Genomic DNA, 14,670 nt, shown 5'->3' with positions numbered 1-14,670 from the left:
CCACTTCAATGTACCATAAACTGAAAAGGGATATCTATACAATACATAAGAATATCCTCCAGGATAACCTCTCAACTCTGTTTGAAATCTCTCAGCCATTGACACTATGTTGTCTCATATCCCTCTGCCCTCTTTTGGTCAAGAAGTCTTGTTGACTCTTAAAAACAACTAGGGCTTGAACTGAGACTCTATAAAGGTTTCATGCACTAGGTTTGCCTCCCTGGAACCTGTAATTCCCAGAGGGTTCCTAGGTCAGATAAATCTTGACACTCAGAGGAACCAGATTCTCCAATTAATTCTGTCAATTAATTTCATCCCCCTATCCTTTAGTGTGGACACCCCTTCTCAACATGAAAAAGTCAGAACAGGCATTGCCCAAAGATCCCCATCGATTGGGAGAAGGATTAAAAGAGAAAGGAGGATGTATAACAGAGAAAATAAGAAATTTGAGTTGGTGGAATGGCAGCCCATGATAAACTCTGAGATCTGTCTTGTAACTGCTTGTTGAAGTGTGCTTTAAAAATTATTGCTTTTTTCTTTCTTTGCTCTGTGTGCTGGTTTGAATCTGAATGTGCTGAATCTTTCAGAAAAGCCACATTCTTTAATCCTCATTCAATATTGCTGGGTGGGAGCTTTTTGATTATTTCCATGGAGATGTGACTTACCCAACTGTGAGTGGTAACTTTTGATTAGATGGTTTCCATGGAGGTGGGTCTCTACCCATCCAAGTTGGGGTTGCTTGCTGGAGCCCTTAAGTGGGAACCATTTTGGAAAAAGCTCAGAGCCAACAGAGCAACTAGGGTCACCAGAACCGACAGAGTCAACAGAAGGGACAGAGTCCCAGGGAAGCCATTGAAGAAGCCTGGAAAGAAAGCTAGCAGACGTCGCCATATGATTTTCTACCTGAGAGAGAAACCATGAACATCATCAGCCTTCTTGAATCAAGGTGTCTTTCCCTGGATGCCCTAATTTGGACACTGTCATAGCCTTGCCTGAATTTTGACATTTCACAGCCTTAGAATTGTAAACTTGCAACTTAATAAATTCTCCTTTTAAAAAGCCATTTCATGATGATAAAAATGTATTTAAGCCCTCTAGCCTCCTATATTCTGGAGCAGCCAGAAGGAAAAATATGAGAGGATCGTATGGCAGCCCATGACAAACTCTGGGATCTGTCCTATAGTCACCTGTTGAAGGATGCTTTGAAAACTACTGCTTTTTTATTTCTTTGCTTTGTATATATGTTATACTATACAATAAAAAAAAGTTAGAAATAAATAAATAAATAAAAACTAAAAAAAAAGCCATTTCATTTCTGGTATTTTGCATTCTAGCAGCTCATAAACTAGGACACTTTGTATATATGTCATATGTTACAATAAAAAAATGTTTTAAAAAAATCCATTTACAATAGATGTATGGGTCAATTTCTGGGCTTTCAATCATGTTCCACTGATCTCTTTGTTTATCTTCATGCCAGTACTACACTGTTTTGATTTCTGTTGCTCTGTAATACAATTTGAAATTGGGAAGTGCAAGCCCTCCAACCCTGCTCTTCTTTTTTCAAGATTGTTTTGGCTATTCAGGTCTCCTGTAAAGTCACCTAGCCTTTGAGGAGCTAGACACCAGACCCAGGGCCACTGTGAGTGCTGTGTGGCTGGGGAACTGGATGCTGTCCCGACAATGGCCAGCCCTCTCTGTCTCACCTGGCAAAGGTGCTGTCAGAGTCCACCCAGAAGAACTTTTTACTGCCCTTTCTCATCTAAGATCTTAATAGCTCTGAGAAGACATTTAACATATTTTTTCAAAGAAAGACAGTAAAAGCCACTGCCCCAAGATAAATTTCAGTGTTCCTCTGAGCCTCTGGAAATGGAAGAGGACAGAAGCCAAGACTAAGGAATATCAATAGAGATATAAACTCCCTGATATTATTTAATATGGATTCAACAACCATTTGATGACATGTATTTCCTTCTCTAATCATCAAATGTCCATCAATACAAGGAAAATTGCTACACTATAATGGTAGAGACAAGACTAAGATCACCAACATATATACTAGGGATATAAGAACTCAGTTTTTTAATTAAAACAAACTGCAGTACTTTTAATCAAACTATGCCAGATCAAGAGAATAACTCGACAGAAGTAATTCCATATTGCAATCACAAGCATTCCAATTTTAGAAAAAATTCAGAGTGGACAAAGAGGACATGCAGCAAGATGTCTTTCCTCTAATGATAGTTTTCATTCCATAATTAAGGCACTGAAGAAAAAACAATGCTATGAAACAGTTCATGTCTTGGGGAAGTCATAAGTTGCCAATAGTATAATTGGACTCTGAAAATGATTAGGTTTTAGACCTTAAGATTCAAGTGCCAACATGTTCACCATCACTGAAATAATGATATTGCAGAAAATTATATTACTGAATCTTCCAAATTTTGATCCAGTTATGTCTAACAGAGAATAGAAAGTGAAAAAAGTATCTTTCTAAAACCAGATAGATTGAGCTTCATATATACACATACCTAAGATAACCAACAAACTATAAGGCATGTATCGATAATCTTCAAAGACCAGGAAGAAAGCAAAGAGGTTTAAGAGATGTGTATATATACACATGTGCAATTAAGATACACCCCATTCTTTTGTTCTTTTTTTTTTTTTTTTTTTTTTTTTTAAATTTCATGTGAATCATTCATTTGGGGAACCATTTCATTTAAATAGATTCGAGTAAAGTTCCTGGGAGGTTTCCAGAGAGTTAGATTGCTTTAAAATTGGCCACGCATTAAATAAAGCTTTGTCTAACAAAAGTGAAACAGTAACTGATACGGTATCTGTACATTCACTCTGTACAAGGTTCCTTTAGCACGAAAGCATTACTCAGAGACAAACAACCAGTCAGATTACAGCTCTGAAAAATACTTTTCCTCTTCCAGAAGCACTGCCAGATATGAGACAGTGAACCACCTGCTTCCTAAGGGATCTGTAATCTACCCTCTCCCTTAACTCCCCAAAGGTTCTCCTACCTTACACATGTGGCCCCTTCATTCACTCCAGGGCATTCACCTTTCCTTTCCCTGAGATTTGTTAACGATAAGAGAGCAGAGACTCACTTTAACAGCAAAGCCAAAAAGAAAAGCCTTCAATCTCACATTTTATAATGAAACACAAATCCAAATTCTGAGATTCTAATGAGCTAGAACTAAAAGCCATGGTGATAAGAGAGCCATTCCTGGGTCCCTGGCTTCTTTTCACTTTACCTGCTTCGGTGTACTTCAATCCCACTTTTTCTTCTGTGTCTTTTGTCTTTGGGGGTGGCCAGACAGCTTGGAGTCTGCCAGGAGTCCGATCATCCTGCTCAGTGGGGCTCTGGTCAGGCTGTTAAAAAAGAGAGCAAAGGAAAGAAGTGAAACGAAAGGTGCCGATACCAATTAATTCCTGAAAACAAACACAGAACTTTAATTCAAAAATTAAGTTCGGGGCTCAGGTGCATATCACTTTCATTCACTGTAATTGAGACAATGTCTTAGGACAGAACCATTGTTTTCCAGAAATGCAAACTGATCGGTGGCAGGTGAGAATCAAAAATTAACTCAAGGCTAAGTATTACCCAATGCTTAACAGATGATTTTATCCTATTAAATATCCTAACATACACACTTTGAACTGAAGATACAGATACAAATACACTACATTCTGATACATTTATAGGAATGTTACAAACGTATGCCCCAAAATTCCAGGATTTTCAGTTTAAGACTAATTTTACATTTTCCATAAAGATTAGCTACAGGCCAAGCTACACTTTTCTAAGCACTTCACAAAACTAATTTCAATTCTCTTTCTTTCCTATATGAAAAAAAAAAAAATGAATGAATGAAAAAACCTTCATGTTCAACTTATTTTTTATATAGGAGTTGCTTTTTAAACCAGGGAGAGTGTTATATTACATTTCGCTTAAACTACAGCCCAAGATAAATTAAAAAGTCTTTGGAAAATTGAACAATTTAACTCAATATTAACTTAAATATACCAAAGAGAGTGGCAATCTTATACTGAGTTGATATTAAGTAAGAAATTCTATTCACTGCTCTTATGATCTTTTACAGTCTATTGAACAGATGCTTGCAAGTCTTTATAAATTACCTGAATCAATTTTCTTTGAACGATATTAATAACTGTTTCCACTTGTTAGGCGCTTACTATGTTTTAACTTCATTTAATCCTCGCAACAACCATGTAAATTGTCATTTTCCTCATTTTGCAACTGCTGAATTTCGTTGAGGTCATCAGCCAGGAAATGACAAATTTAGGATTAAATTGCAGGTCCCATTCTAAATCCAGTGCTCATCAAGATTCCTTATCCCCATTATGAAATATCACAAACATGTATCTTGTCAAGTGGCAGACTTTTAAAGGAAAAATAGCTTTCACAAAGGTATAAGTAAGTGGTGAGGAAATTCCATTCAGAGTCGGCTGCACTTCCATTTCGCCTTGCTTCCGCAGGCTACTCAGTGTTAATAAGAACATTTACTATCAAAGTTAAAAGCCCAGAGGGACATTTCCCCTTTCCCACCTGTACTTCTTTTTATATACCCCGTTATTATAATGCAGAGAAATACGAAGGAAAAAAAAGGCCTTTCTGTCCAACTCCATATTCCTTACAATTACAACTTAATTTTATCAAAACCATCTTTCATCTAAAAGAGAATCACTAACAGTAGTATGTGGGATTGGTTTTCATAGAAAACCGGAAAAGAAATACAGCAGCATGACATTTTACGACAAAACACAAAAACTCAATTCTACATACGCTTTTGGGATCAGAGGAGCCATCCGCTGGCCTGGACTTGGACCGTTCAAACACAGCTCTGAGTGACTCCTTCTCGTGTCTCATCTTGCGTTTGAGAGCTTCCAGCTCAGAGGTGTCGGCCGTGGTCCCCTTTTTAGGGGGACGGATGAACAAGGCTTTGAAGGCCTCCAGGGCAGTCTCGGGTGGCTTTGGCTTGACTTCTCCACCCTGGGTTTGGGCTTCTCTGGGACCACTCTGCTTCTCCTGGTCAGCAGTGCAGCCCATCTCTTCTTCCCTGGTCATCTCAGGGTCTTCTGTCTTCAGTTCGGTTTTGGGCAAGTCAATGCTGAGCAGTAGAGAGAGTTGCTCCAGGAGCGTGGGAGTGGCCTTCGCATCACTTGTTTTCTCCCCATTTTTCACAATAAGCGGCCCAGTCTGTGCTAGGGACTTCTGGACGGGCTGAGTCAATTTGAGCAAAGCCAGGTCCCCATCCTTTGATTTAATTTCAGTAATCGTCTCCCCTCCCTCAGATGTAGCCCCCTTTTTCAGCACACGAAGACCACTAAAGAAAGCTGGGAGCTGGAAAGACTTCTCTCCAGGGACTTCTTTTTTGAAAGAAACACCCTCAGTGACATCAACAATGGAGCTGGGTTCTGCTGCCACAGGAGGGACTTGGGGCCCTTCTTCTCCAGCTAGGTCCTTGATGGGGATGTGCTCTGTCTGAAGGCCTCCATCGCCAAGTTCTGAGCTACCAATGATCTCAGGTGGAGTGCTCTGAGGACCTGCACAGAACTCAGCATCATTCATTTCCCCAGTGGTAATAGTTTCTCTAGAATCTCCTGACTTGTCTTTGGGCTCTTGAGATGGCTCAGGTGAAATAACACTGGTGGGCTTTGGAACACTGGCATTACTTCCCTCTTCTGGCTCCCGGCCACCATCATCAGAGTCAGAATCACTTGTGGTGTGGACAAGGGTCCCATGAACCAAAATGACATTGTCTCTGCTCACACTCAAAGTAGCAAGAGGAAGCAGCTCTTCCCGAGGGACAGAAGCCCCTGCTTCTGGTTCTCTCTGATTTCCCTCTGACTCTTTCTCCACCCTGGCAGTCTTCTCATCATCTCCAAGGTCAGGTGGAACCTGAGCCTCCACCTCATGCACATCCGAGGCCTCGCTGGGATTGTCCTGCTGAGGTGTGGCATCCAGGTCTAAACTGCGGAACGCTTTCAGCACAGCATCTTCCTCTTCAGGCTTCACAGATTCCAGTTTACTGGTAAATCCAAACAGGGATTTCATAGAGAACTTGCTCAGGATGGACTGAGCCATTTCAATTCCAGCTTCAGGTTTTTCTGGTTCCAGGACATCGCTGCCATTCAAAGAATTACCAGCGTCCTCCATGTCTCAGCAAAGTCCGTGATGGCAGTTCTGACTTCTGTTACCTTTCCCTGCTGGCTTCAGTTTATCCACTCCATCAGCTCTTAACTTACAGGACGGAGAGCAACAGGACCCGGGAGCCAGACTCCTCGGCTGCTCGGAGAATACTCTGGTTCTCTTCCAGATCAGCGCCCCTCCTTCCGGTTGGCCTGGTGATGGGGCGCCCGGGGCAACTTCAAGAAGTCTGGGGAGTTTTATGGTCAGAAGTAACCGAGGCTGTGCACCTTACTACACACAGATTGGGGAGGCTGCTCTCCTGGAACTTCCGTATTTATTCCCATGGACAAACGGCTTTTTGTCATAGGGAAAGTCAGCCTGCCCCTGGTAATCCCAGCCGAGAACTTCACCACAAGCTCCGCCCCAGTGCCTGCCGTTCTCCTGGTTGCTTTCAACTTCCTCATTGGTGAGCAAGTTGAGGCTCCCGAAAGTGCTGAGCCGGCAAGCTGATCCTGACGGCCCGTGTCTCTCCCCTTCCGCCACCAGCAGCCCAAGAGATTCAAAAGTGAATCAGCAGAAAATTACTCAAACCCTCATGGGCCTTCTTTCCCTTCTGGAATTTGATCAGGGTCCGGAGCTGTCCAGTCCAAAAATCCAGCAGCATACACTAGATGAATGGCCACTTACGAAGCCCAAAGCAAGGAAAAAGAAAAAGATCATCTCAAAAGGTCCAGAGCTCTCAAAGCCATTCATTTACTGCCCTTGGAGCTTTTTTTTTTTTTTTAACTGCTTTCTTCCCCTTCCCTGCAGGTTTCATTTGTAATGCAGATTTCAGCTGCCAGGGCCAGAGACGGAAAACCAACATGACTGGTTTCAGATTACTGCTGTTTTAGCTCTGCCCTGGGTGTCTCAGTGTTCACAAACAGGTACTTAGGCAAAGCAGACCCACCACGCCCAGTGTCCACCAGCCACAGGGGTGGCAGAGTAAACAGCCTCAGCCCCGCTGCAATGACTACCCGCCACACTCCCTGGGCAACCTCAGGCTCTGCTGAGAAGCTGTAACTTCCCGGGTTCTTTAGAAATCCTGGCAGCAAAAGGGTAACTTTTTCTTCAGCATCCCAACCAGTTAAAAGAAACCTGGTAGGACCCAAGTAACACACCATCTGCCTTGTTAGGCAAAGCAATTCAAAGGTCCCCAAGGAACCACATTCTCCCAAAGGGAAAACATCTGAAATGTCTCCATCAGTCAGTTCTCTATCAAAGACCAAATTTGCTAAAATCAAAAAACTGAACAGACAAAACCACAACCAAACATCACCTCAGTGTAGTTTCCACCACTCTGATCATATACTGGGAACCTAGCAACTAAAAACATGGAAAAAATTGCAGCTGTTTCCTAGCTGCATAGCTGCCTCTTGGGACAATTTCCTGTCACACCTGAAGATGTCCCTGTTTTGCTTTTTTTTTTTTTAACTCAATCCAGTCATCAGGCATTTAGTAAGCACCTGGGATGGACAAGGCACTGTGCTGGGAGGGGAATCGAACTTGTTTAAGAGTTATCACCAGCTCTCTTTAAGCAAAGTGTCAAGAAGATTATGGCCAAGTGTTAAGCACAAACAGTAATTTATTCTGCAAAATAGAAGCTATAGATACAAGCAAAATGACAGTCTTGCTTTATCTGTAGTGAAAAATGGCCCTGGGTCACACACTGATAACTTGAACTATGTTCCCCAGCACTAAAAACAAGTATTGTAAATATTAATGCTCACGAACTCTGATGGCACTTACATATTTCTAGCAAGATGTTCCAAAGTAACCTTCACATAAATCAACAGGGCACATTATTATATCCCACCACCCTCTATGGGAAAGTTAACAGGAGGAGCACTTTCTAATCCTTGATTTGACCTTGTATCTAATTGGATACTTCCTTGTTCATGTCTATTCCTAGCACATTTTGGGATTATTTACTGAGGCATACTTAATCAAAAGGTTACTAGTATACTGAAAAAAAAAAAAAGATTCAGTGGTATAATTTAAGTTTCAGAACAAGCTTCCCATCTAGAGGAAATGCCCATTGATGAAATCAGACAACTTCTGCTTTTTCAAGACAGAGGAAAGAAGGAATCATCAAACTAAAGAAGATCAGTCTTAAGATTTACACAGACAATTAAATATGGGAATGAAAGAGGAAGACATGGCAACCTCTTAATGTTGTTCTGTTTTTAACTGAGAAACCTCCATTTTCTCAGGTGTAACTAATTTCCAATTTCTAGAATAAGTTTCTAGGTACCCACAACAGATTTGGAGAAAATGGGACAGAGATAGAAGGGATTCTTGGCCCCTCTATACTTTAACATGTATACATTTATAAAGGCTCTGGCCTCCTCTCAGACCCACAGATACCAACACATAGAATATGGGGCAAGTTTTTGATTCCAGGAAATTATTTAGTGGCAGCCCCCTAGTTCTAAGTAAGTCAAAAAATTAAGCAACCATGGCTGAAAGAAGGTTACTGACCAAAGCTGTACAGTTAGTAAATGGGGAATAATAAAATCAAACGTTTTTATTTAGCTGTTCATTATGTGTCAAGCACTACTCTAAGTGCTTTACCCATATTCAGTGATTTGATCCTCATAACAATTATGAGGCCAGTATTAATTTCATTTTCCTATTAGGAAACTGAGGCACAGAAAAATTAAGTAGCTTATCCCAGTTCACAGAGCCAGTGAGTGGTGGCAAAGAATTTGAATCTATATAGCCAGGCTCCATAAATCCACACTTTTAACTTCTCATCTAAAATCCAGAGCATATGTATTTCCTGCCATAATAAGACTCCATACACAACTGAGTTTGAAATGCACCTACTACACAAACCAGTGACAAGCAAGACTTTCATCCTTTATATCCTGAAACAATTTCAGCTGATTCCCTTTTGTTCTAACTTCAAGACACAACTCTTTAATATTCACACTTGTGCAAAAGACCAGATAAAATGATTTATCTTCAAAGCTAAGTTAAAATAAACCTGATACATAATTAAGAAGCATTTGACCCACATCAAGTTTTCTAACTGTTAAGAATAATCTGAACATAGTATTAGTGTTGAGAATTCACTACCCGTCAACTCTCCATGTTTCTCCCACTTTTTCATTTTCTCAACTGCCTCTAGATTGAAGCTGGACTCAATTGTACCTCATGGTAATAAGAGCATGAGTCCAACAAGCAGATAAAAAACCTAAAAGGGACACTGCAACAAAAAAACATCACCTCCTGGGGGCAGCACAGCCTAGTTTCTTGATTCAATTTTAGCGATGTCAGCATTAAAAAACCTATTTTTTAAATAAGTTTGCAGAAATTGGCCACTGCTTAAAAATAGAGACTTCATAAAGCCACCCTTATTACCTTATTAGATAAATTCCCTCCTATATTCTCACATGCCCCTTGTCCTCCAAGACAAGGGAAAATGAAAATCAACCGAGATTAAATTTCATTTTATTAGACTACTTAATTCTCATATTTCTCCTTATCCAATTTATTTCTAGTTCTGGGCCTGAATTTAATGACTGATTTCTTCCAGCTTTCCAAAGTAGTTCAATTAGGTTCATGTGAACTTGGCTCAAGACAAGTAGAAACTGGAGTTAAAATTAGTAAAAGTTAGAGTGTGAAAACCATTTCTGTGGAAGAAAAAACATTTAGAGAGATGAACGGTAAGTAAACTATGGATAATATGGATGGGTAATGGGCAGAGATGGGCTTTTTAGGCCCAGAGAATATGCTTCAATTTACCAGATGAAGTCAGCTGCAGAAGAGGCTATCTGGGGAAATTATGACATGACAAGTACTCAAAAAACATTTTTTAATGAGTGAGGCATCATATATGAAAAGACCTTAGAATTACGAAAGAATGTGATTAGAAATCAAGGTGTTTGGAGCCTCCACGTGACCTTAGAAATATAAGAAGTCATCTAGTTTAATCTTGTTTTAAAGATGAGGAATTTTTTTTTAGAGTCGCTAAATAACTGCTCTCGGGACACACTGCTTAAGGACCATTAAGATGGGAAAAGAGCCGCTTCAGCTCCTGCTCACGCCACATCACATCACCTCCTGCCATGGCTGGTGATCTTACCCTCCTCCTGGTCAGCATCTTCCTTATATTCATCGCCCACATCTTCAAAATGGAGACACCACCTTGCTTCCACCCAGCTCACAGGGATATTATGAAGCCAATTGAAAGAAAAAGCCAGAAACTTCCTTAGGCTTCCTCCAATGGAATTAGCACTTTCCCTGCCTTCATGATGTGATGTCTCCCCACCAACAATGGCAACACTTATAACATCCCCTCTGGATAGAGCCACCAACTGTTTTCACTAATTGGTTAAAAAGGATGAGAAAACAGGCTGCACCTGCCCATCACAAGGCCTGGTCCCATGATTAAGGCTATTTTCTATTGAACGGTCTTAGCATAAATAATTTCTAAGGCTGGTTCCAAAGAGCCATATGGAAACTTCCATGGAAATGGGTTGAATGTCAGTAACAAACTAGAAGATTCTAAAAGGGAAGAGGAGGGGCTGGGGCACACCTGTGAGGCCTGAGCTCACAGTCAGCTCTGCCCCTACTAGAAGCTTGACATTGGGCAAGTTATAGGAGCTTCCTCTGCCTCCACTTAATCCAGAACAGGAGTCTTACCGACCTCACAGGTTGTTATGAGGATTAAATAAACTAATACGTGTTTGACATTATCAACTACTACCTGGTATATGGTAAGAACTATATTGTTGGGATATATTTCCATAGGAAAAGAACTTTCTTAGGAACATCAGTCAGCATCTAATAGCATCTTTTTTAAAATCTTGTCAATATGAAACAAATACTCTCTAGCTGAATGCCCAAGCAGAGAGTCGGCCCCTCCCAATTCCCTGTCTCATCTACTCTTGGGCAGAGGGGAATTCTGCTCTGAATTCCAGGATTTCTCGTTATAGAGAGACCACTAAATATAATGCTTCCCTCAGCCATATCCATGCCAGGAGTGAATTAAGCTCCAAAGAAAACTCTTCAAGGGATCCTTTAGTTTTTCAGGGCTTCCTTGGTTGTTTTTTTCCATCTGCGTCACCTAAGAGTAATTAGCTTAAAGTTTCCTCAAGTGGCCACTGTAGAAGGTGACAAAGTTAACCTAGTTCATTATTATTTTCTCTGGGATCCAAGATGATTTTTAAACCTACTCAATCATTTTAGTAAAAAAACAAAACAAAAACTATGAATTTTGGGTTTCTTTCCATCCTTTTCTCAAGAGTCTATCAGAAGCTTGGTAGTAGGATATTGCAAGCATATCCCTCAGCATTTGGGGAAGACTGTTCCTAGGCATTGCTGGGCCTGGAAAAAAGCCCAAGTTCTTAACACAGCAAAAACCATTTTCTCTTTCTTTTTCATTTCTTTTGTTCTCAGACCAACATATTAGATTTCAAAGGTGCTATTTCACTGATTTCAAAGGTGCTATTTCATTATTCTTACAAATACAAAAATCAAGGCTGAGATAGTTTATTGCTTTACTGGTTATAGTCCTACTGTCAAATATTTCTAAGACTGGGTTCCACCAAGCAGTATCAAAGGCTCCTTGGAAATGGATTCAATGTAGATGACAAATTAAAATAATGAAAAAGGGAAAAGGAGAGGCTGTGACTTAACTTGGGAAGCTGAAGTGAGAGGGAAGGAAGAGGAAGTCTGTAAGGTACAGATTTTCCTGGGATACCTTTCTGAAGGGTTTTGAGCTTTCCCAAAATGAAGAGAACAGTAGTGACGTCCTACACAGATAATGACCATAGAAGGCACAGAGACCATGGAGAAAGAATTCCATTGTAGCTCAAGTTAACCTGATAAAAGTTTTAGATGAAGGTTAGGAATCTAATAAACCATATGCCTCCTTCCTGACTATATTCTCTTCCCAAGTAGTATCATTTTTTTGTTGTTCTCTGACATAAGAGTGATCTTGAAAGTAACAATTCAATCTCCAAAGATCCAGGTATCATTTTCAAACGTTTTTAAATTTAAAAGGGCAGTAGGAAAGGCAGGATTTATCTAAAACAAAATGAAGGTTGAGGAGAAGAGCATGCATGAAGGGAGAGGAGGAAGAGAGCTAGCAATTTTTAGCGTGCCACTGTTGTCCCAAATAGGCACCTTAACCTTCCCCATAACTCTATGTGGCAGGTATCATTAACCCCATTTTATAGATTAGTGCTGTGCAGTGGAACTTTCTGCAATAATGGAAATGCTCTACGTCCCTCCTATACAATCAGTAGATATTAGCCACATGTGAACTCTGAGCACCTAAAATGTGGCTAATGTGGCAGAGGAACTAAACTTTTAATTCTGTCTGTTTAGCTTTTCTGCCACCTTAGCATCTCAGCTATTTAATTTATTACTTTTGTATTTTTTTGGAGTGCATCGTGAATCAAACCAGGTGTCCCACAAGGCAGGTAAGCATTCTACTACTGAATTACCTGTTCACCCTCAGTTATTTAATTTTAATTAACTTAAATTTAAATAGTCATATGTGGCCAGTGGCTACTGTATTGGACACTGCTGTAGAGGCTCAAAGAAATTACATAAATTCCAAGATTACACAACCAATGAGTGGCAAAGTCAGGATTTGAACCCAGAGCAATCTGATTCTAAATGCGTGTGTATTATTTTTTATTACAATAAGTCAAAGAGCTATAGTATTTTATGATAGTTCTCTTTCATATTGAAACAGAGGGAGGAAAGCCAAATGGATCACCTGGTTACCAGAACTAAGTGGCTACTGAATTAGGAGAAACTTGCAGAAAGGATACAAATATTATGGGCTCTGGTGTGCTCAACAATGATTCCTTGAACTTAACACCCACATGATAAATTTAGTATTTTTGAGAGAAAAATATGAGAACAAATATGTTCTCATATTATACAAAGGAAAAAGTAAGCCGCTGCCTCAGTTATGATCCTATTCTTGAACACAGTCAAAGAGGGAGCAGAGAGTAAGTAAAGGATGGTGCAAAGCTATGGCTTTGAAATGGGATGTTTTGGGGTTCACTATAAGATATTACTTACTAGTCACACACTAAATGTGTCACTTCAGACAAGTCCCCTAACTTCGTTGTAGCACTATCTATGTGTGAAAAATGGGAAAAATAATATACTTAACCCATAGGATTGTTCTTAGAATTAAATATGCTAATATTTCCAACCCAGTGCTCACTGATTCACTGCAGACACTCATAAATGGTGGCCCCCATTATTATGAAACATGAATGGTGGCAGGAATTGACAGATGGTGAGGAGGAATCAGATTTCCACTGCTTTGAAATGTATTCATTATTGCCTCCATTTGGTGTACAACATTAATTTGAGATTTTAACAAAACAATTACCTGTAACATGATTATCATTTTCAATACTTTAAAAAGCATCCTGAAACACTCTAAAATGTTATAACAGTTCCTAGAATCGAGGTCACTTACCTTCTATAGCTGGAGAGGGAAATTTATGATGTTCATATATAGGGCATTTATGTAGTAACAACAGTCCTTAATGCAATTTAGAAATAATGGCACTAATAAATCAGGATTGCTTAATTAAAAGTCTGCAAATATCAAAAGGCAACAGAAAAATAACTAGGCCATAAAACAAAAGTGTTCTCAAACATCCTCTATGCAAAAATTACTGCCTTTTGAGTTCTAAGTGATCATATGGGATTGTAATTTTAACCACAAATTTCCATTTTTATCCTGGAGAGAGAAGAAAGAAAATGCCTTTCTGAAATATATACATGAAACACAAAGGATGCACTTAGAAAGAGGCCAGGGTTTAAAGTGACCGCAGAAGTTTGTAGCACTTCCTTGGTGAATGCACACACAACTGCAATGTCTGAGATAGAAAAGGGAGGCTTAAAAATGGAACTCATTCCAAGGGTCAAAAAACAACCATTTGGATTTTAGAGAATTTGAATAAAATATTGCAGCTGCAATATTTTAATGTACAAATTCCTAGACAAATTTTCCTCCATTTTATAAAACTCAGTTCTATACACTATGTTCTCCCTAGTTTTAAAAGTATTACATGAGTACATACTCAACACTCCAAATGTTACATGAACACCTACTATATTTCATGTCAGAATATACAAAGATGAAGTAGACAATGGGTGTTATGAAAAAGAAGAAAAATTGAATTTCACAGTTCTAATAACGTGGTTCAGTGGTTAAGCCAACATTATTAATCTTTTTGTTTTATAAAGAAATCTGAGAAATTTGTCATTATTTTGCAAGGAAGACAAGTGGATGTCAAGGTAAGTGTGTGAAATGGCATCAGGACTAAATTTTGTGAATGGTGTAAAAGAGTATTTATATTTACATGTGATGACCTTTCACACCAATTCCAAAACTGGAACTAATTTCTGGGAAACAAGTCAAATTTCATAGAATATGGGAATAAAATCAGATTTTTTTTTTGGCTTGGGCAGGCTCTGGG

The 14,670-nt window shown here is 39.5% G+C and overlaps 1 protein-coding gene across 12 annotated transcripts in view; it reads right to left on the bottom strand.

Annotated features, from left to right (window-relative positions):
* FMN1 (formin 1) overlaps positions 1-14,670 on the bottom strand; it is a 439,238-nt gene that overhangs the window by 324,409 nt on the left and 100,159 nt on the right. For 10 of the 12 annotated variants that reach the window (XR_013162317.1, XM_077127364.1, XM_077127363.1 and 7 more), the window contains one exon: positions 3,267-3,384. The exons of 1 other annotated variant lie outside the window; for it this stretch is intronic. Coding sequence is in view for 10 of the 11 variants with exons in the window: in XM_077127364.1 (XP_076983479.1) it covers positions 3,267-3,384 (118 nt within the window). In the remaining variant the exon portion in view is untranslated. Of the gene's footprint in view, positions 1-3,266; positions 3,385-4,819; positions 6,778-14,670 lie in introns of those variants that run through there. One more of the 12 variants, XM_077127369.1, reaches the window with a different exon arrangement.

Source organism: Tamandua tetradactyla, chromosome 14 (assembly GCF_023851605.1).
Source record: "Tamandua tetradactyla isolate mTamTet1 chromosome 14, mTamTet1.pri, whole genome shotgun sequence".
NCBI classification, from domain to species: Eukaryota; Metazoa; Chordata; class Mammalia; order Pilosa; family Myrmecophagidae; genus Tamandua; species Tamandua tetradactyla.
Note: the sequence above shows the minus strand (reverse complement) of the source record. Positions and strands in the feature narration are given on the sequence as shown.